The 20898-nt window shown below is 47.4% G+C and overlaps 1 protein-coding gene across 7 annotated transcripts in view; it reads left to right on the top strand.

The window, feature by feature from the left end:
• Positions 1-20898, top strand: part of CNIH3 (cornichon family AMPA receptor auxiliary protein 3) — a 336804-nt gene that overhangs the window by 201474 nt on the left and 114432 nt on the right. The window contains exon 1 of one of the 7 annotated variants that reach the window (XM_002760469.6): positions 12751-13688. The exons of the other annotated variants lie outside the window; for them this stretch is intronic. Coding sequence (XP_002760515.1) covers positions 13608-13688 — 81 coding nt within the window. The 5' untranslated portion in view covers positions 12751-13607. Of the gene's footprint in view, positions 1-12750; positions 13689-20898 lie in introns of those variants that run through there. 7 annotated transcript variants of the gene reach the window in all.

The raw sequence follows: 20898 nt of genomic DNA, 5'->3' as shown, positions 1-20898 counted from the left end.
TGATGCCTGCACAGTGTAGAGGATGTCTGAGTGGTTTGGATGATATTCCAGGCTGTGGTTCCTTACTGATGCCTGCACAGTGTAGAGGATGTCTGAGTGGTCTGGATGACATTCCAGGCTGTGGTTCCTTACTGATGCCTGCACAGTGTAGAGGATGTCTGAGGTGGTCTGGATGATATTCCAGGCTGTAAGTGTAGAGGATGTCTGAGTGGTCTGGATGACATTCCAGGCTGTGGTTCCTTACTGATGCCTGCACAGTGTAGAGGATGTCTGAGGTGGTCTAGATGACATTCCAGGCTGTGTTTCCTTACTGATGCCTGCACAGTGTAGAGGATGTCTGAGTGGTCTGGATGACATTCCAGGCTGTGGTTCCTTACTGATGCCTGCACAGTGTAGAGGATGTCTGAGTGGTCTGGATGACATTCCAGGCTGTGGTTCCTTACTGATGCCTGCACAGTGTAGAGGATGTCTGAGGTGTTCTGGATGATATTCCAGGCTGTGTTTCCTTACTGATGCCTGCACAGTGTAGAGGATGTCTGAGGTGGTCTGGATGACATTCCAGGCTGTGGTTCCGTACTGTTGTCACTACTTGTACTCTGCACAATCAGAGGATTGAAGGGTATGATCTTTAATGGAAAATTAATAAAGGTATCCATATTTGGTTGTCTCTTTATTCTTAGAGTTCATTTTTAATATTTTATTTGTAAACTCTTAAATGTATAAATATTGAAATGCTGTATTTACAAGTTACACAAGAATTACAATGCACAGATAACTAAAGTAACAACTATGTAGAACCAGTGGCATCCACATGATTTCCATAGACTGATAAAAATGTGGTGCACATACACAGTGCTTTGTGATTAATAAGCACATGGAGGCCCATTTATCAGTGGTCCCTGTGACATCCTATGATAATTAGCCCGAATGAATGAGTTTAATTTTGAATTTAATTATTAATAAATTCCGCTGTTTACTGCAAGAGCCATTATACTATTTGCCAGTCAGAACAGAAATCTTTCAGTAGTATAGGAATCGCTGCAGTTACATTAAGAATGTTAGCCAAACAAATTATAAGGTGGAAAGTAGAGCTTTGAAGATAAAGGTTCTTTCTGGTTTGGCAAAGCGTTTAGCTTTTTGAAGAGATTCTGTCCCTGATGGGGAGGGATGGGAGAGGAGAGAGAATGCCTTTGCCAACAGTCAGAGGGAAGCGAGAGGCAGCTTCCTGTGGACTGGACGGAGGCTGAGGTGGAGGCTCTGGAGAAGAGGGGACCCCTATGCTGCTTTGTGCCAGTGACTCATGCAAGAGGCAGGTCCTCAGAGATGTGGCTGTGTGGTACCAGGAAGGCTAGAGCCAGGGATAGGGGCTCCCAGACTGTCTAGCTAGAGGAGAGCAGAAGGCCAGAGGTGAAAGGAACAAGGACCAGTCCAGCTGGTGAAACTGATGTAGGAATTTTCTTCTTGGTCACTTTGCAAGCCGGGGACCCTCGGCTGCTGACACCTGGCCCAGTCTTCACTCGGCCATGCTGGCATGCCCCAGCTAGCCTGTATTATAGCTTGTGCCCACATTCGGTGGCTCCTGAGCTGTTTTACTATGCCCAGGAAGAATGAGGATACACTGGACATTGAAGGGTGAGGAGGGAAGAGAAGAGTTTTATTGACTGATGAAAATGGCTTTCAGAGGAGAGGGGATGTGGGGTTGGGCCTCCTAACCAAAGGTGGGAAATTTCCCTGTGTTGTTAGGTCCAGGGCTTTTTGTGGATTTGGAATGGGGAGTGTGTGCTGATTGGCTTGTGAGTGTGCAAAAAAGGTTAAAGCAAAGACACCACTCAAAGGTGGGCACGACAGTGTAGAAAGGTAATGAAGAAAAAGTAGGTATGTGTAAAATAGATGAAGGGTGGGGATCAATCAGAGGAAAGTGCACCAGATGGGAAGACAAGTTCTCAATCCTTTCTGAGGATTTAACTTGTAACTTGGCTTTCAGGCTTTAAATTGTGGCTTGCAGGTGGGATTTCACCAGGGACCCACCCCTATCTGCCTTGGCATTTGGCTGCCTCCTGTTGCGATCAAAACTGCCTTTGCAAAAGTATGACAGTAAGAGAAAGCTGACATGTCTGACTCCATCTTGCTTCTAGCCCCATGGGCTGGCTGTCTTTGCTCATTCCTGGGATGGGCCACGCTAACTCTGGGAGAAATTTAGTTTATAGTTTAATTAATAGCCCTTCCCCAAAACTAAATTGTCCTTGTAAAACTAATGAAAGGGCACTAAGGAGGATGAAAAATGCCTGAATTCTATATAATTCCAGAAGTCACAAGATTTGCAACTCCCCCAGTTATTCTTGCAGATACCAGCACTACAGAACCTAAGATGGCCTTTTGAGATTTCTTTTCAGGTTTTCGCATTTCTGACCACTGGATGGCCCTACCAGGACCCCTAACTCAACCAGTCCTATGGCCCCCACCCAGAGGACTCAGTGCATGAGGACTGTTTTCCACACCCCTATGATCATATACCCTACCAATCAGCACTTTCACTCCCCTTGCCCCCTGCCCATTAAACTATCTTTGAAAAACCTCTAACCTCCAAGCCTTCGGGGAGATTGATTTGAGTAATAACTCTGTCTCTTCTGTGGCTGACTGGCCTGCATCAATTAAACACTTTCTTTACTGCAGTGCCAATGAGACCAGATAGTTCCCTCGACCATTTTGCGGGACTCACAGAGTGGGTGGCTTGTTTACTCAGCCTGCAGCAATCAGCCCCTCACAGGAAGGGGAGCAAGAAAGTGAGTGCATGCAGGGGCCGGGATGAGTGCTTCTGGGAGCTGGCAGGAGTAGAACACTGTGTGCGCCTGTGGCAGTGTCTCGGGGTGGGTACCTGCGATCCCCAGACCCCCAGAGTGTGTGTTACAGTGTGCTCTTTTAGTTTTGGCATCCATGAATGGCTTAAGTGTTTACCAGCTCAGTGGAGGATCACGGTGACAGCCTTTGTACCTGTCCTTTTGGTACACGAGTTCTTGTCTGGCATCCAGGAAGCATCAGGTCGTGCGAATGAATTGGAGGGTAGTGAATGTGGAGGATTTTGTTGAGTAGTGGAAGTGGCTCTCAATGGGATGGGAAGCTGGAAAGGGGATGCAGTGAGAAGATTATCTTTCCCTGGAGTCCAGCTGTTCCTAGTTGAACTCCTCTCCAACCATAATCTCTCATGTCTGGCTGCTGCTTCTCCTCTCGAAGTTCAGACACTTCTCTTATCTCCTTCTCTGCTGCACCTCTGCCAGTGGAGCCTGGGGTTTCTATGGTTACAGGATGGGGGTAGGGTGGGCCAGGGTTGTTTTGGAAAAGGCAGCATTCAGGTTGGAAAACAGAAATACATGTTCTCACTCTGGGCTACTGTCCGGCTTGAGGGTGTGGTTCTTGCAGGGTACCGCCCTCTCCTACCCAGTATTTCTCTTCCTCGTATCCATATCGCCATGGTCTCAGTGAGTTGATTTTATTTGTGCAGTGGGCAGGAGGAACCTATTGGGCACTTACACCGGGACATTCCAGGAGGAACCAGTGTGGACCCAGGACCAATGGCGGAGCGAGGCGCTGCAGAGTGAGGAGCTTTGTGCTATGAACGATTCTCAGAAGCTTTTCCCAACTTGGTGGGGAGCCCCAATGAAGGCTGATACTGAATTTTCTGCCATTCAAGCAGGAGAGGGGCTCAAATTTAGATTTAAGTTATTTTAAAGAAAGAGGCGATTTAGCCAGTACACGTAAATCTGCAATTCATAATTTCCCACACATATGGATGTGTGCCATGCAAGTTAACATAGCCCTAAGTGCCAACTTAGATACACAGGGGCATGCAGTGCAACAGATATTGGCTGGCAGTGAATTAAGTCCTTGTGCTTCCACACAGCTGAACTGGTCCTTGATCCTTTCCAATGGTGGGCACTGTAAATCAATTGTGAGAGGCAAGTCTCAATCATTTTTAGAAGTTGATTTTGCCAAGGTTAAGGACACATCTAGGAAAAAGGGACACGTAACCACTGGAAACGTCTGTGGTCCTTGCTTTTCCCAGAGGGACTGAGATCTTCAATATTTAAAGGGAAAAGAGTAGGCAGCAGGGGAGAGAAGAAGAAAGGGCGGGTGGATAAAAGAGGCAAGTGGTTGCATTCCTTTGAGTCTTTTGATTAGCTTTATGGAATCCACATTTTTCATTTGAAAGGAGAAGTGGAGAAATAGTCAATTATGCATTCCTCTGGTGCTCAGTGGGAATCTGCATTTTAACAGAAGATAAAATAATCGCAGAGTATAGGAAGCAATCAGATATGCATTTGTCTCGGGCGAGTGAAGGCATGGCTTTTAGGTCTGTTCACGGTCCCTTACCTGTAACAGTAAGCTGCGAATTTGCATTGTCAGAGTGAAATTCAGCAGAACTGCTTTAGGGGAAAGGTCTTGGGGCCCACAGGAAATTTCCTCATGAGCAAAAGGTGAGGGAGGTATGTAGGAATACAATGGGAGGTGGGTGTGTGTGACCCAGTTTCTAGCTTGCCCTTTAGCCCTAGTTGGACTCAGTTCCCACTAAGCCCTTTAGCTTAGTGAGTTTCTGGTCCTGAGATTTTATTTTCCTTTCATGGCACTCAAAATTAAAAAAAAGTTATTGCTCAATAAATTACGTGCAAGAAAAGGGTTAACGTGTCCTGGTTCTTAGCACTTAGGGAATGTATCCAAGTCACCCCGGCACCAAAGTATAGGTCTGCAGCAACCTCAATTCTTGCCTCTTCAGAAGAAAGAATTCAACCAAGGGGCATAAGGCAGAACGAGTTACTGACGCAGGTTTCAGAGCAGGACTGAACATCTGCTAACAAGCTTTAGAGCTGAAACGAAAGGAAGTAAAGGACAATTGAAAGAGGGCCAAGCTGATGACTTGAGAGATTCAAGGGCAGAGTTTGACTTTGACCTGGGGCTTTATATGCTGGCATGCTTCTTGGGGCTTGCATCCCTTCTCCCCTGATGCTTCCCTTGGGGTGGGCTATCCATATGCACGGTGGCCTGCCAGCACTTGGGAGGGGCTACATGCACAGTGAGTTTACTGAAGTTGTACGCATGCTCACTTTGGAATTCTTCCTTTACCGGGCGAGTGTTCATATACCATTTAAACTCCACCATTTTGCCTCTTAGTGTGCATGTTTGAGCCCACTCACCCAACTCTTGAGATCTTAATGGGAAGCTGCTGATTACCAGTTTCAGGTGTTTCTACCTATTGGGAGACTGCCATTCTCTGGCACCAGCTGCAACCAATTATTATTTTAGAGAGACAGTTAACAACCATCTGACCATCACCTGATGGTTGCCTGGCATGCCTGTTTTTGGGGGGAGGCCCTCTCCTGCCCTGCTCAACTCTGCCTGCCTACCTACTGTAACACTGCGGGGTGAGAAAATCTTTAGATCCTTGTTTGAACAAACCAGCTGTAAAATACAATGTAGAAACAACCCAAAGCACAAAAATGCTAACAATTGCTGAATCCAGATGGGTAGATGAATGTTCACCAAACTCTATCCTTCTACATCTTTTAAGATTTTATAATTAACACTCAAAGAACCCCAATTCTCAGGACATTCCAAACATCCAAACTTCACCAAGAGAGAAACAGTATTAGGGGACGTTGCTTAGCCAGAGCAGAGTATCTTTGTGGTGGGGACTGGAGGGAGTGTTTGGATACAGGGGGTGAGAGGTGGGAGTGAGAATTTGGTGAGCTGGATTTCAGCTGGAGGATGGGGAAAGCTTTATGGAATTTTGACAGGGCTTGGTTGGGAAGCAAGAGAGTAACTGGATATATCATACCAGTTACATATGGCACTGAAAAGTTTACAGAGTTCATTTATGGGGGAAAATACCGGTTAGGAGATACTCTCAAATTTCGTGCTAAATGAAGCATCTGGTCAGATATTCCTGTGGGCAGAATGGTGTTAGTGATGGGGCAGGAGGAGGCTCACAGACCACTTAACTTATCTTCCCATGATTCCAAAGGCATGCCCATTTATGCTTTCATCATTTCTCTGATGGATGCTTGAGGGTGGGGTGAAGACAGGTATGTAAGGGGAGGGCGGATAGGAGATACGGTTGGAGAAAGCTTCATGATAAACCAAGTCTTTTTTTTTTTTTTTTTGAGACGGAGTTTGGCTCTTGTCACCCAAGCTGGAGTGCAATGGCGTGATCTTGGCTCACCGCAACCTCCATCTCCTGGGTTCAGGCAATTCTCCTGCCTCAGCCTCCTGAGTAGCTGGGATTACAGGCACGCGCCACCATGCCCAGCTAATTTTTTGTATTTTTAGTAGAGACGGGGTTTCACCATGTTGACCAGGATGGTCTCGATCTCTTGACCTCGTGATCCACCCGCCTCAGCCTCCCAAAGTGCTGGGATTACAGGCGTGAGCCACCGCGCCCGGCTGATAAACCAAGTCTTTAGTTGTGTGCATATACTTTACAGATAGTCCCCAACTTACAACTGTTTGACTTAAGATTTTGCAACTTCAAAATGGTGCCAAAGCAATACATCTTCAGTAGACACATTTCAAGTACTCATACAGCCATTCCATTTTTCACTTTTGGTACTGCAGTTAATAAATGCATGAGATATTCAATACTTTATTATAAAATAGGCTTTATGTTAGATGATTTTGCCCAACCGTAGGCTAATGTGTTCCGAGCATATTTAAGGTAGGTTAGGCTAAGCTATAATGTGTGATAGGTTAGATGTATTAAATGCATTTTGATGTACACTATTTTCAATTTACAAAGGGTTTTATTGGGATGTAACCCTATCATAAGGAGCATCTGTGATATGGTTTGGCTATGTGTCCCCACCCAGATCTCATCTTGAATTGTAATCTCCACATGTTGAGGGAGGAACGTGGTGGGAGATGACTGAATCATGGGGGTGGTTCTCCCCATGCTGCTCTCCTGATAGAGAGTTCCCACAAGATCTGATTGTTTAAAAGTGTTTGGCAATTCCCCCTCACTCACTCTTTCTTTCGCCTGCTGCCATGTAAGATGTGCCTTGCTTCCCCTTTGCCTTTTGCCATGATTGTAAGTTTCCTGAGGCCTCCCCAGCCGTGCAGAACTGTGAATCATGAAACTTCTTTCCTTTATAAATTACCCAGTCTCAGGTAGTATCAGTGCGAAAACAGACTATTACAAACTGTATTTGCCTTCACCCTCAATAAACAGAGGTATTGCTATATATTAGGAAAAGACAGAAAATAAAAACTAATTTATATATAACAACTCAGGAGGAGCAGGAACAGGTTAAGAATAGGTTGGGAAAACATGGAACATTCAGACTTACAAGCAGAGAGAGAGAGAGTGTGATGTAAGTTGCCTTAAGTCGCCACTTCGTCTACGAACTTTCCCTGATCACACTGACGCCAAAGCACTGTCTCTCTTATACACCAAGTTGTCAGCACAACCTGGGGCACCTGAAAATTGTGTTAGATGCTGGCAACAGAAAACCTGACTATAGCAGTATAGCTAGAATGTGAACTGGCTGTTCAAAAGCTGCTCAAAATTCTCCTTCCTTTGCTTTTCTATTTAATAAAGACTGAAATGAGAAAACACTCACCTTCTCAGATTCACTTGCAACTAGCAGTGGTGGCCAAATGTCAGAGTTCTGGCCAATGAGACGTGGGAGATATCTGGAAAGGGTTTCCTTTACTCTTCCCCAAAAGTTATGCCTTCAGACTGGGAGAATAAAATCCACATACTGAAGCTAGCAAGTCAGACAGCAAAAGAGCTTGGGACATTAATAGCGTCTTGGAGCTGCTACACTAGCCATAAACTGAGTATCCCAGTTTCCTGTCATACCAGGACCCCTACTTCTGTTAAACTGTGGTATCAGTTAAGAGTTGTGTTCACTCATAAATAACAGAATGCCTTACTTCTATGGGTTAAAAAAGTGAGGAGTTTGATTGTCTCAACAGCAGTCAGGGAATTGGAAGTTAAGGCCTGGTACAGTGGCTTTATCATTTGTCCGTGGTCCTTGCTCTCTGTATCTTCTTAGCTTTTCCCTTCTTAATGTGTGGGTTTCCTCCTTATGGTCACGAGATGACTGCTGTACCTCTAGGCATCAGGTCTGCATTTCAGGCAAAAAGAAATACTGCCTCAGAGTTTACACTGTGTCATATGGCCTCTCCTGGCTGCATGGTGGGTGGGGAGAAAATCAAGTAACTGGTTTTTCAATGTCTACAGTAGAGAAAAAAATGTAGGTTGGTCACTCTACTCAACATCCATTCCCAACCACCTTCTCCCTTGCTTTCCACTACGGTGTCTTTTGTTTTTTAACACTGCCTTGTGAAGTAATTACTGCCTCACCAATTAGACTAGAAACCATGTGTATCCCTGACAGTGCCTGGAACTATGGACACTAAGCTATTTTGAAATAATGAGCAATAACTGCCTGGGGTTCTTATTTTCTGAAGTTTTGCAGTCACCTTTGCTAAGATATCATTCTGTAACTGATAAAGCAAAGCAGGACCGGGTAAATGGCAAGAAAAACAGCGGCTGGATGGAGACTTGGAAGTCACAGTAGTAGGATAATGGATTCCATTTTTTAATTTGAAATTTTATTTTGATGTACAGACTCTTGACTCTAGCTGTGCTAGATAATTCCGACCAGTTCTCCCACTGAACACAACTTATAAAGCTGAATGAAATATACAAACATCTTCTTGAAAGCATCAAAGACCTAATAAGAGAGAAAGGAATTACTGGGGCCAAAATCTGAGAGTGATTCAGAATTTCGAGGGGCTGGTTTAGCTCCTGGGGCCAATTTTCTTTCTAGGGGCATTTGTTAATCTTGAGGGTGGCTGAGAGACTGAGCTATGCTTTTAGTACTTTGTGGGGCTAGGGGCAAAAGTCAGAGTCCAAAGACCATCAAGAGTTGGGACTTGATAAGCCCTCTGTTTTGACTTGGGATCCAGAAGGACTGCTCCATGTGAGTAAGGCTGAACCAGAAATAAACCAGCCCTCGCAGAGACCACAGTTATCCTGGTCATCCTGGAAAATCTCAAATGCTGAATTTGGATTAAGGTGCTCCTGGAACTTTAGGTTGCCCTAGACACCTGGCAAAAGCAGCTGAAAATCCTCCCTGGAGAAAGATAATATCATTTTAGGCCTCAAACGGCTGTAAGAAAACTTCAAAACAATGTTGGCACAGTAAAAATCTATTCAATGGATGAGAAGCTAGGACTCCATAAGCAAGAATCAGCAGAAACAAAAGATCATATTGGTTCCAAAGGGACTCACAATTCTTGAATTCTTGAATTTTCCTTTGATACAATCTCATTGTTTTTGTGTCATGAAATTTTATACAGAATATTACAACAATGAAAAAAATGATCTAGATAAAATAAAAAGGAAAAAAACAGAAAGAAATATACCAGGATTGTGTGGGTGGTATCTGAGAGCAGCCAACTATGGTGTTTATCTTTTTCATTTTTTTATTTTCCAAATTATTTTATATTTTTGAGACAGAATCTTGCTTTGTCACCCAAGCTGGGGTGCACTGGCATGATCACAGCTCACTGTTCCTCGACCTCTTGGGCTCAAGCAATCCTCCTGCTTCAGTCACCTGAGTAGCTGAGACTGCAGGTGCACACCACCATGCCTGGCTAATTTTAATTTTTGTAGAGACAGGGTCTTGATATGTTGCCGAGGCTGGTTGTGAACTCCTGACCTCAAGTGATCCACCCGCCTCAGCCTCCCAAACTGCTGAGATTACAGGTTTGAACTATTGTGCCTGGCCTCCAAATTTTCTATAATGACAATTTATACTGGAAGAAATACTTATGTAAAAGAGAAGGTAACATAGGGTATAACCCAGAGCCGGGCGGAATTTGTAGGCATGCAAATTCTACAGTTGTCAAGGGTCTTGTGCTCAGAAGGGCCTCCTGTTTGGCTTAATACTCTGCTGTTGCTGTCTTGAAATTATTAATTTTTAAGCAAGAAGCTTGATATAGTTTGAATATTTGTCCCTGGCCAAATCTCATATTGAAATGTAATCCCCAGTGTTGGAGGTGGGTCCTGGTGGGAGGTGTTTGGGTCATGGGGGTGGATCTTCATGGCTTGGTGCTGTCCTCACAATAAAGAGTGTTCTTGCAAGATGTGGTTGTTGAGATGGCACTCCCCCGCCTTATTCTTGCTTTTACCATGTGACATGCCTGCTCCTGCTTCACCTACTATGAATAAAAGCACCCTTGAGGCCTCCCCAGAAGCGGAGCAGATGCTGGTGTCATGCTTGTACACCTCGCAGAACTGTGAGCCAATTCAACCTCTTTTCTTTATAAATTACCCAGCCTCAGGTATTTTTTTTTTGAGACAGATCTGGCTCTGTTGCCCAGGCTGGAGTGGCATGAACACAGCTCACTGTGCCCTTGACCTCCTAGGCTCAAGCAATCTTCTCACCTCAGCCCTGGGACTGGGCTGGGACTACAGGTATGTGCGACTCCACCTGGCTAATTTTTGTATTTTTTGTAGAGATGGGGTTTCTGCCATGTTGCCCACGCTGGTATCAAACACCTAAGCTCAAGTGATCTGCTCACCTTGGCCTCCCTGCTGAGATGACAGGTGTGAGCCATCATGCCTGGCCAGGTATTTATAACAATGCAAGAATGACCTGATACAAGTTCCACATTTTCATTTTGCACATGGCCCTCCAAAGTATGTAGCCAGTTCTGACCCAGAGGCAATAAAACGTTGATAGGTTGATTGCTTTGGTCAACAGCCTCTAGACTTGCTCTGGTTTTTCTGCTTCCCACAGAAAGGCATCTAGTTTCTAAACTGAAGATGTGAGGCCAGGCACTGTGGTGCACACCTGTGATTCCAGTGCTTTGGCAGACCAAAGCTGGAGGACGGCCTGAGGCTGGGAGTTTGAGACCAGCCTGGCCACATATTGAGACTTGTGTCTGCAAACAAAACAAAGATTATCTGGGCGATGGTGCCTGCCTATAATCCTAGCTAGGAGTCCGAGGCTGCAGTGAGCTATGATAGCACCACTGCACTCCAGCCTGGGCAACAGAGCAAAACTCTATCTTAAAATAAACAAACAAACACATAAATAAATTGAAGAGCTGGGTATGGTGGCTCATGCCTGTAATCCCAGCACTTTGGGAGGCCGAGCAGGTGGATCATGAGGTCAAGAGATGGAGACTATCCTGGCCAACATGGTGAAACCCCGTCTCTACTAAAAATACAAAAATTATCTGGGCATGGTGGTGCACACCTGTAGTCCCAGCTACTGGTGAGGCTGAGGCAGGAGAATCGCTTGAACCCAAGAGGTGGAGGTTGCAGTGAACAGAGATCATGCCACTGCACTCCAGCCAGGTGACAGAGTAAGACTCCATCTCAAATAAAGAAAGAAATACATAAATAAAATTTAAAAATAAATGGAAGATGTGGCCAAACAGCTGTAGGAATGTTTAGGCCTAGTAAAGAGCCCAGGATTAGGAGTCGGAAGACAGGATTCCAGTTTTGTCACTAAAAAGCTGCATTTCTAGCTTGCTGGAATTCCTTCCTTCCAGCTCTCAAGCCATCAGAACCACATCTGTGAACAGGAACACTAGCACGACAGAGTCAGAACCAAACAATAGTCATTTATTTAGTTCCCAACCTGTGCAAGGTACCGGGTACTCTAAGATTCACTCCAATCCATGAGGTGGGTCTATTCTTTCACCCAGATTTGCCAGTCATCTTTCAGGGTATTTCTCCTTGCTTTCTGGACTTAACCTGAAACCAAAGTTCTATCTGGAATGACTGGACCTCTTTCACTGGAGGGTCCGAATCTCTTGCAAAAGCAAGCATGGTGAACTTCCAAGATGCTGGGCCACTGGGACAAAGTGTGCACTTAATAATGCCTGTACTTACAGGTGCCAGGCTGTGTGCTAGGTTTTTTACCTATGTTCCCTTTTAATCCTTTGAAATGGCTAGACTCTACTCTTACTTTTTTTCTGATAAGGAAACTAAGGTTTAAAGAGGTTAGGTAACTTGCAGCTAGGAAACGGCCTACCTCCAAAGCATCTTCTTGACAATTCCACTAGACTAACACCAATACTGCTGAGCCCCTGTAACTGCCTCTTCAGCCCAGCATAGTCCACCACCAAGTCCATGTTTCCCTAATCCCAAGGTGGGATGCCTGAGGAGGGTGGAGGATACGACAGAAGGACGCTAGTGGAGAGTTTTGCAGCGTCTGGGAGCAGAGCAGTAAAAGCAGCCCTAAGCACTGAGTATGCTACAGTTTGGTAAAATCCACCCAAGCAGCTTCGGGATCCAAGGCTTGTACTGTATCCCCAACCAACACTAGGCAACGCCCCAAGTCCCCACACTTCCCACTCCGATAGGCGAAACTGCAAGAACCGGGAGGGGCAGCTGCCGCGTTTAGGTGCGAGGCGCACATCATACCCTTCCGCAGCTTCCCACCTCCTCCAGACGCACGTGTTTAAAGAGTCCCTGCTCCAACCGGTCCCGCCCCACCTCCGCTCGGCCTCCAGCCCTGACAGTACTGCTGGCTTCAAGTTTCCTCAGAGAGGCGGGCGCGCACAGCTGCAGTGACAGCGGCAGCGGCCACTAAGCGCCCGGCGGCGCTTCGCCACCCACCTTTCTCCGGCACCCGGCCCCGCAGTCTCCGCCCGCCAGGGAGGGCGCTCTCAGCGGAGCAGGAGTTGAGGGCGGGGCGCCGAGAGGAGGGAATCCCGGGTCGCGCCGATACAGTTCTCGCAGTGGCAGAGGCGGCGGCGGCATCAGCAGCAGCAGCAGCAGCAGGTGGAGCGAGCTCCAGCGCCTGCCCTGAAACCCACCGCTGCAGGCATCCGGGCGGGAGCGGACCGGCTTGGTGGAGCTAGTGCTCGCCCCGGTCAGACCCCCAGTTTCCGGGACACTGGGGTTGCCGAAGCCGGCTGGCCGGGGTCGCGCTTGGGGCCGGGCGCGCGTCGGAGCGCACGGCTGCGCTGGAAGCCGCGTCTGGGGCGCAGGACCAACTGGACCTACCTCCTCCTGGCTACCTAAAGACCTTTTCTCTCGGAAAAGAGCGCTGCCGGCTCTGGGATTTGGGAGGAGGTCGGAGCCCTCCCGGGCACCTAGCTGGACACCATACGTTTGCGCCCCGGTGGCGCGAGAGGGTCCGGAGCGGAGCGCTCGTCTCCCCTCTGCGGTTTAGTGGCGGAAAGCAGAGAGCTCTTCCCGGGGCGGACGGGACCTCCTCCCTCGGTCCTCCGTGGAGCCCTCGCATCGCTCGCCGTGTTGGTCTCGAGGGGCTCACGGCTTGGCATTAACTTGCAGGTGTTCTCTGCTGATTTGGTTTCTTCTTCGATTAGAGGACAGTTCCCGCCAACGACACTCGACTCACATTTCCCTGCCTTCGCAGGAGAGCCGGGTCCGGAGTCGCCGGAGCCTGCGGAAATCCAGCGCCTGTTCGCGGACCCTCCAGTCGCTCCGCTAGCCGTGCGCCCTCCTGGGCACTAGCCTCGGGAGGAGCGTGCAGACGCGGCTCCTTTGAGGGAGAGCGGTCTTCGAGGGAGGCATTGGGCTCCTAGGGGCTTCTTGGCGTGTGTGGTGGGACTGGGGTCCGCCGGCCATGGCCTTCACTTTCGCTGCGTTCTGCTACATGCTGTCTCTGGTGCTGTGCGCTGCGCTCATCTTCTTCGCCATCTGGCACGTGAGTAACCCGTTTTGGTCTTTTCTTTCGTCCTAATATCTCCACATTTCCCCGATTTCAACCCACTTTCTCCACCTTGCCGGCGTGCACGGACCGGGAGGTTGGACCTTCTGCTGCTCCTTTGTCCCGGAGCAGGAGGCAGTTCGCTGCATCCCGAGGCCGCGTGCCGCCGGGCGCGCCTTCGGCGTCCTGGCTGGAGGCGGGGGATCGCTGGTGCCCGGGTAGGGGACCCTCTTCAGGGCCCGACCGGGAGTCCCGGGACCCGGGGAGTGGCGGCTGCAATCACATCTAACCCTTCCTCTTCCGCCCCCTCCTCTCCGGCCGGCGGGAGGCGAAGGAGAATCGCCGCCGTCAGTCCCAGCGATTAGTCAAGTAGCTATAACAACTAAACATTTAAAATGTCAGCATCTGTGGTGGGTTGCATTTAGACATAATTGTAGACAAAGTGGAAACGCGACGGGAGCGCCTTGTAAAAAGTAGGGAGAGACCGAGCCCGTGGAGAGACCGAGCCCGGGGAGAGGCGGGAGACCAGGTGATGCGAGTCGGAGTGGAAGGCGGAGGGGGAAAGGCGGGGAAGAGAAGAGCAAGGAGGCGAGGGATCCTGGGGAAGGGCAGGCTTAGTGAAGGCCGTGGAGGAAAGTCACGAAAAGAGACCGTGGAGGCGACGATGGTGTCCTCTGCCCCCGTGGCGTCCGAACGTCGACTCCTAAAGACTCCCAGAGGGTGGCGAACCTCCGCTAGGCCTCCAGCGTCCCCAGCCCGCGCAAGCTTCCTGTCACCCTTCCTGGGACTATGCCAGGTGGAGGACAGCCGTGGATCCCAGCTCTTTAGGTGTAAGTGAGAATAGAGGAGCGAAAACTTCTGAATGGGGAAGAGAAGTACAGAGAGAGCGAGCGCAGGACTGAGTACCCTGGTCCTTTCAAAGACTGCAACATTTAGCGAGTGCACGCAACTCTCAAGGCTTCCTTCTCTGAGGTTGTTTAAGCGCCCTATTCTCACCCTCAGAGTGCTGGTGGGAAGAATGGACAAGGCCGAATGTTTTAGAAGGAGCACCCCAGTGCATAATTTCCCACCTTTGTCAGCCTTGCCCAGCCCAGCGTCTAGGTGACAGGGAGGGACCCGGAGACGAATTCCTGGAGACATGGTTCTGGGGAGCATCAGAGACTCTCTTACAGTGGGGATGACCCAAAATGAAGATTTGAAGAAAATTGCAGGGTGGGTGAGATGTCGGTGTTTTGTATAAGTGGTTTGCAGAGTGAGGGTTTGTCTTAAAATAGAACTAAGCAGCTAGAGCAGCTCCTGCTACAGGGCTCTGACAGGGAGGAGAGGGGAAGCTCTGGGAGGAAGGCGGCTTCCGACCATGTAACCTTAGAAAGACCCTTGTTGGCTTCCTTCCACATCTCTAAAGTGAGAAAATTGACCTGGATGGTCGCTAAGCTTTCCCCCATTTCTCAGATCGTGTAAATCCATCAGTAGACTTAGGAATCCGGGGCTGACAGGGAAATATCAAACATAGATATTTGGGGGATGATAAAACAAATCCTGCTGTTTAGAAGTAATGGGATTTTAAACCCTCCCTTCTCTGCTCTGCAAGGCTGGGTCTAATCTACGGTAGCAAACTGGGACTTGAAGTTGTTGACAGTTCTTAAGGGAAAAGGAAACTTACTAATTTAGAATAGAAAGGAGTACAGATCAGATCATGCCTGAGCAGTGCAGCAAACCTCTGCTAATGTGCTTTCAATGCACTTTCTCAGCTTCTTTGGATTTGGGGAGTTATTTGCATTCTAGAAGGCTAACTACTCTCTTTTTTTCTGCAATACTTCATTTGCTGTTTTTCTGGCCAACGGGCGTCAGGTACTGGACAGCTCCCTCAAACTCCATCAGGCCTGGAGTTCTCTGAACTGGTCTCAGAAGCAGAGCAAGTAACCACAAAGAATAATTTTCTCTCATTCGGGGGAAGATGATTAATAATTCAAGAACAGCTTAATTGAGTGGTTTGTGCAGCTGGTTGACATTTGAATGAAAATCAGGTGTTTCCTGATCCAGCATTGGCCTCTGACCTCCAACTTCTCAATGCTCACCCCCTTATCTAGGGGTAGCTGAAATGCATTCAAATCCCAACTCAGGTTCTGTCCAGATTCCTCATAGAAGTGACAAGATTCTCATTTCTAATAATGAAAAGAATTTGTGCATTTTGAACTTAAATTACAGTAACAATTTCATAGTCTCAGTCCCCCCTTTCCTAGTCTTTTCCTTCTCTATCCCTTTCCCTCCAAATCAAACAACCCAAACCCAATCACACTGATTTGGTTCCTGAACACTGAACCGGGAAACCAGAGACACTGATTTCAGGGCACAGTTCGTATGTCTGGGTGTTAGTTGCATGGTAGTAATTATTTTGACCAAAACTGGGGAGACTTGGATTTATGTTAGACTGTTTGCCTTCTTTTCAGCATCTTATACTTCTTATGTACTTCTTGATTGGACAAGGGATATTGATTGTGTGGTATATATCAATACCCCAAATAATGAATTGGGCACTTAACATATAGCAGTTAAAATGCCTGCCATGCTGCTGTGCCTAGGCTGTAAGATATGAAGATGGATGGCATGGTTTTCTTATGGAATTGTATGTACCTACTTAGGGGTTATGATGGTAGCTACTCTGTATTGGGTGTCTGCTGTAGGATAAGTTTTGAGTACAGAGAATCTCTCAGTGCAGTCATTTTCCTCTCCCTCTTCCCACCGGCTGTCTGCGAGCAAGGATGGATGTGGCCAGCCTGTCTTTCAAGTCTTGTTTTTTACTTTGAAAATTGACCTGCATTTGTTTTCAGATGAAAATATTTCAAGTTACCAATTTATTTTATATCAGCTACTGTCTCTGAGTACGTTTATCACATTTGGAGGAGGCAGAAGAAAACTGAGTTTTTTTCCGTGTGGCTTTGCATATCCTCGGCATGTGGCCTCTTACTGCCCAGGCAGCCCTTTAGTCCTCACAACTGACAATTTCCCAGATTAAAAAACTGGATCAGAGAGGTTACAAGGTTGCCTAAGTTTGCACAGCTTGTATGTATTGGAGCTGGTATGCATGGACTTGAGCTAGGTTTGTGAGACTCTTAAGCCTAAGCCCTTTCTCTAAATGTAGTCACTATTTTTGGATTCATAACTTAGATAATTTCTATCCAAGGGATTACCTTTCTCTATATAAATGAATTTTAGAGTTGGAATTTCTGATTGGAGTTATAAAAGCAACAGCAACCAGACTCAAGACATGCTATATATCATTTTTTAAAAGAAGAAAATTCTATTTTTAAAAATTAGACTTCATAAAATTTTCAAAATTTTGAAAATACAATGATTTGTAATTAAATAAAATCATCACTAATCTTGTCCATAAAAGATTATTTCTTGTGTATTTTTAAAAACTGCATATGGCCAGGCTCAGTGGCTAGCACCTGTAATCCCAGCACTTTGGGAGGTCGAGGTAGGAGGATCACTTGCACCCAGGAGTTTGAGACCAGCCTGGGCAACACGATGAGACCCCATTTCTAAGAAAAAAATTGCATATGAATGTTTAGAAGGAAAAAAGTGTTCTAAAGGGGTTTTGATGTGAAATGATGTATATTCCCAGCCAGTATAAAATGAACGGTGATTATTCACAAGAACCGTCTCAGCTCTGGCTTGGTTAAGCCTGTTTGCAGCGTGTCTCATTTATATAAACACAGATGAAGCCATTCTTTGAAAAGATCAAAGATTCATTACTGGATTTCAGGTTTTTAGCTTTTGAAGTGTTTATATTTGGAGTCACTGTGAGTTTTGACAATTTACAGATAAAATTAATTCCCAATAAAATTCCCTAGAAAGAGCCGATGCACCATCACACCTTGAAATTTCTCTGGATTCACGGCAGCATTTGCTGTTTGAGGGTTTAAATGGCCCCAGACTGGGATGACATACATAACGTAGTGAGAGGCAGTTTTGCTAGGGAAGATGTCCTCATGGTAGAGCCTTTTAGCCAGTTCTACTCTGTCACAGACTCAGCCTCTGGAAATCTAGTAAACATCTCAGTTTCTCAGAGTACCCATCCCAAAACAAAAAATGGGTTTATGTGTAATGGTAGCATGCTTGGGGTTGGCAATAAATAGCCTGCTTTTTATGACCCCACTTTGGCCTACTCAGATAAGGGCACTTCACTTGTTGCCAGGTCTTACCTGGTCTCCACTTTTTGTTCTGTTTGTGATGCCCCTGTCCATTCTGGCATCTCATTTTCAGATGGGATGTCGCAGCTCCAGCCTGCCCCATCCCCGGTGTAAATTCTCGTTTTCTTCTGGCTTGATGTATTTCCAGTTGACATAGTGATATGGTTTGGCCGAGTCTACACCCAAATCTCATCTTGAATTGTAGCTCCTATAATCTCCATGTGTTGTGGGGAGGATCTGGTGGGAGGTCATTGAATCATGGGGGGGGTGGTTTTTTTTTTCTGTGCTGTTCTCATGATAGTGAATAAGTCTCATGAGATCTGATGGTTTTATAAAGGGCAGTTCTCCTGCACACACTCTCTTGCCTGCCACCATCTAAGACATGCCTTTGCTCCTCCTTCACCTTCTGCCATAATTTTGAGGCCTCCTCAGAGCCATGCTAAACTGTGAGTCCATTAGATCTCTTTTCTTTGTAAATTACCCAGCCTCGGATGTGTCTTTATTAGCAGAGTGAGAACAGACTAATATACATGGTAACACATTTCTGATTTGGCTTCTGGCTGCTTCTTAGGAACTGCTGCTTAGGCAGTTTGGACAATGTGCATTTTCCCCCATGCCCTGGCATTTTGAAACTTTGGAAACTAATTATTGCAAAGAAAACTGGCCATTGTCCTGGAGTACAGGCCCCTTATTGATGATGGTGGAGGTAGTTTTCTTGCAGAAGAGCAGGTTGGGGAGAAGCACTGGCTATTCCTGGAGAGGACGCCTTCTGGAAGGTGTGATGTTGGTGTTGATGCGTGCCGCCTTGTCCTTGTTTGCATGGCAATGTAGGCTGGCCAATGAAAAAGAAATCCTACATTGTCATTGTATTTCCACTACAGTCACATTGGAGAGGAGAGGAGAGGAGAGGAGTGTGCACAGTTCACAGGTCACTTAAAACAATCAGGCACCAGCCCCAATCCCAACTGTTTGGTGAGGTTTCAAGGCCTCACTGGTGTTGGATGTTAGAGACACTAAAGGAACTTGTCTTTGACTTCAGAGTTCCAGAACAAACATTCAAGGCAGTGAGTGTTGTGAGGCCCTTGCCAGGCAATTGGAGCTCCCACCTATACTGGCTCAGAAGCCGTGCCGGGCCCTTGCCTCACTCTTGCCCTTTTGGCTACCTGGTGCCTCTCCCTTACGTATATCCACACGGCTCTGCTCTTTGCTCTCTGGACTTGTTTTCTGTTCTGGGTCTCTCTTCCAGTAAGTCTGCAAACAGGTTCCTCTGGGGCCTCATTCTTCTGTAGATGTGCTATCTGGATGGTGTCCTTGCCACCCTTCCTTGTCACCATCATCTGACTCACTCCCATGGGCCCCTCCTCTGGGCACCACCGAGGACTTGGCTCCTGGTCACTGTCCTGTCCTTGCTGTCCTGCTGGTTACCTGACCTCCCCTCTAGTGACCACTTCCATCTTTGTGGTCCCTGGGCACCCTGACCTGTCCTGGACCTGCCTCTGCAGTGTGAGCTCCCTGTTCTTTACCCCCGCACTCTGCTGCTCCAGGAACTCTTGGCCCGGCTTTGGCTGTGGCTTTTCCTTCTCTCAACTCATATCCCCTCTAGGATTTAATTCCTCCTCTGTGTCATCACCCCTCATCATCCACCGCTCAGCTCCTGCTGCCGTTCCCCACTGCTGCGTCCCGTTTCTTGCCACTCCTGTAGTGGATGCCTCGGTCTCCCAGGAATCCACTCTCTTCCCTCTCTTCTCTCACGCCAGATACCTGGGAGCTGCTGGGGCCCAGGGAGATGCACGGTTTGATCTCAGCTGGTCTCAGTATTGCCTCCTAACTCATCAGCAGGATGTGAGTCCATTCCTTCAGGTTCCACAACACTGTTATAGATTGTGGTCATTTTCTCAGAGTCCCCTGAAGCTCCCCAAACCGCCCCCAACCCGACTGTCTCTGAGCAGATGATTTTACTTCCAGCTCCCAGAGAAGAGAGAGATGATCAGACAGGGATGCCTCAGGATCCTGCCCATCCACAGACTTCTAATTAATGACTTCTCTTTCCTTTCCAGACTCAGAAGCAGAGTCTCCCTCAACTTCCTCCATACCTAGTTCTCTGAGGACATTACTCTATCACTTCTCCCCATGTGTCTGTGTCTCCAGCCACTGCCCTTCAAAGATCTGCCCACCCCCACTCCCTGGCAGATTCAAAGGATCTGGTGCCTCTGAGTTGCAGACAAGCTTTTGGTCCCCAGGCCCTCTAGATGCTGCTCAGCCTCTCTTCCCTTGCAGACTGGTTTTCTCTCACCACATCCTTCCTGCTGTTGCCTCTTTGGATTCTTACATCAGACACTCAGAAACACGGAGACTAATAAAACAAAGCCCTCTGCATCCACCACTCAGAATTGGCAAGTGTCAGCATTTTGCTGTTTCTATATCTTACGTCTTTTCCAAAACCACGAGTTTCTTTTCTGGCCACCTGGCTTCTGCTTCCATCCCTTCTCGGCCCAGCACTTGATGAGGACACCCCTGGTCTCCTGTGTCAATCTCTGGGCACCATTTAGTGCTTATCTTGGCCTCTCTGTGGCTTTGAGACTGCTGTCTGCATCTTCCTTAGTGCTGTTTCAAATATTATTTTTCCAGGACCCTGTTTCTCCTCCATCTCCCCTGTGGATTCTTCTTTCTGCACCTTCCTTTCCATGTTGGTCATTTTCTGGCCTCCCAGACCTGTCCTCTGACACAGACCCATGCATCTGGTGGCCCCACACCCTGCAGTTGGGTCCCAGATGAACTTATCTTCATGCCCTTTTTACTCCTCGCAGCCCTGGTGGGTTCAGTCTCCACCCCAAGGACCCTCTCTACACCATCTGCTGCTTCTGTAGTCACCAGTCACGCAGGTCCCCTCCCCTCCATGCTTCCCATCCCAGCCTTGGTTCAGGCCTTCATTGGCTGTTACTGAGAGCACTGTGGTCCCTTCCAAGCTGGCCTCCTTGGTTATGAACTCCCCTTGGTTATCATCTCCCCAC

This window comes from Callithrix jacchus, chromosome 19, assembly GCF_049354715.1.
Source record: "Callithrix jacchus isolate 240 chromosome 19, calJac240_pri, whole genome shotgun sequence".
NCBI lineage: Eukaryota > Metazoa > Chordata > Mammalia > Primates > Cebidae > Callithrix > Callithrix jacchus.
The sequence above is the reverse complement of the archived record's forward strand: the minus strand, read 5'-3'. Positions and strand labels throughout refer to the sequence as shown.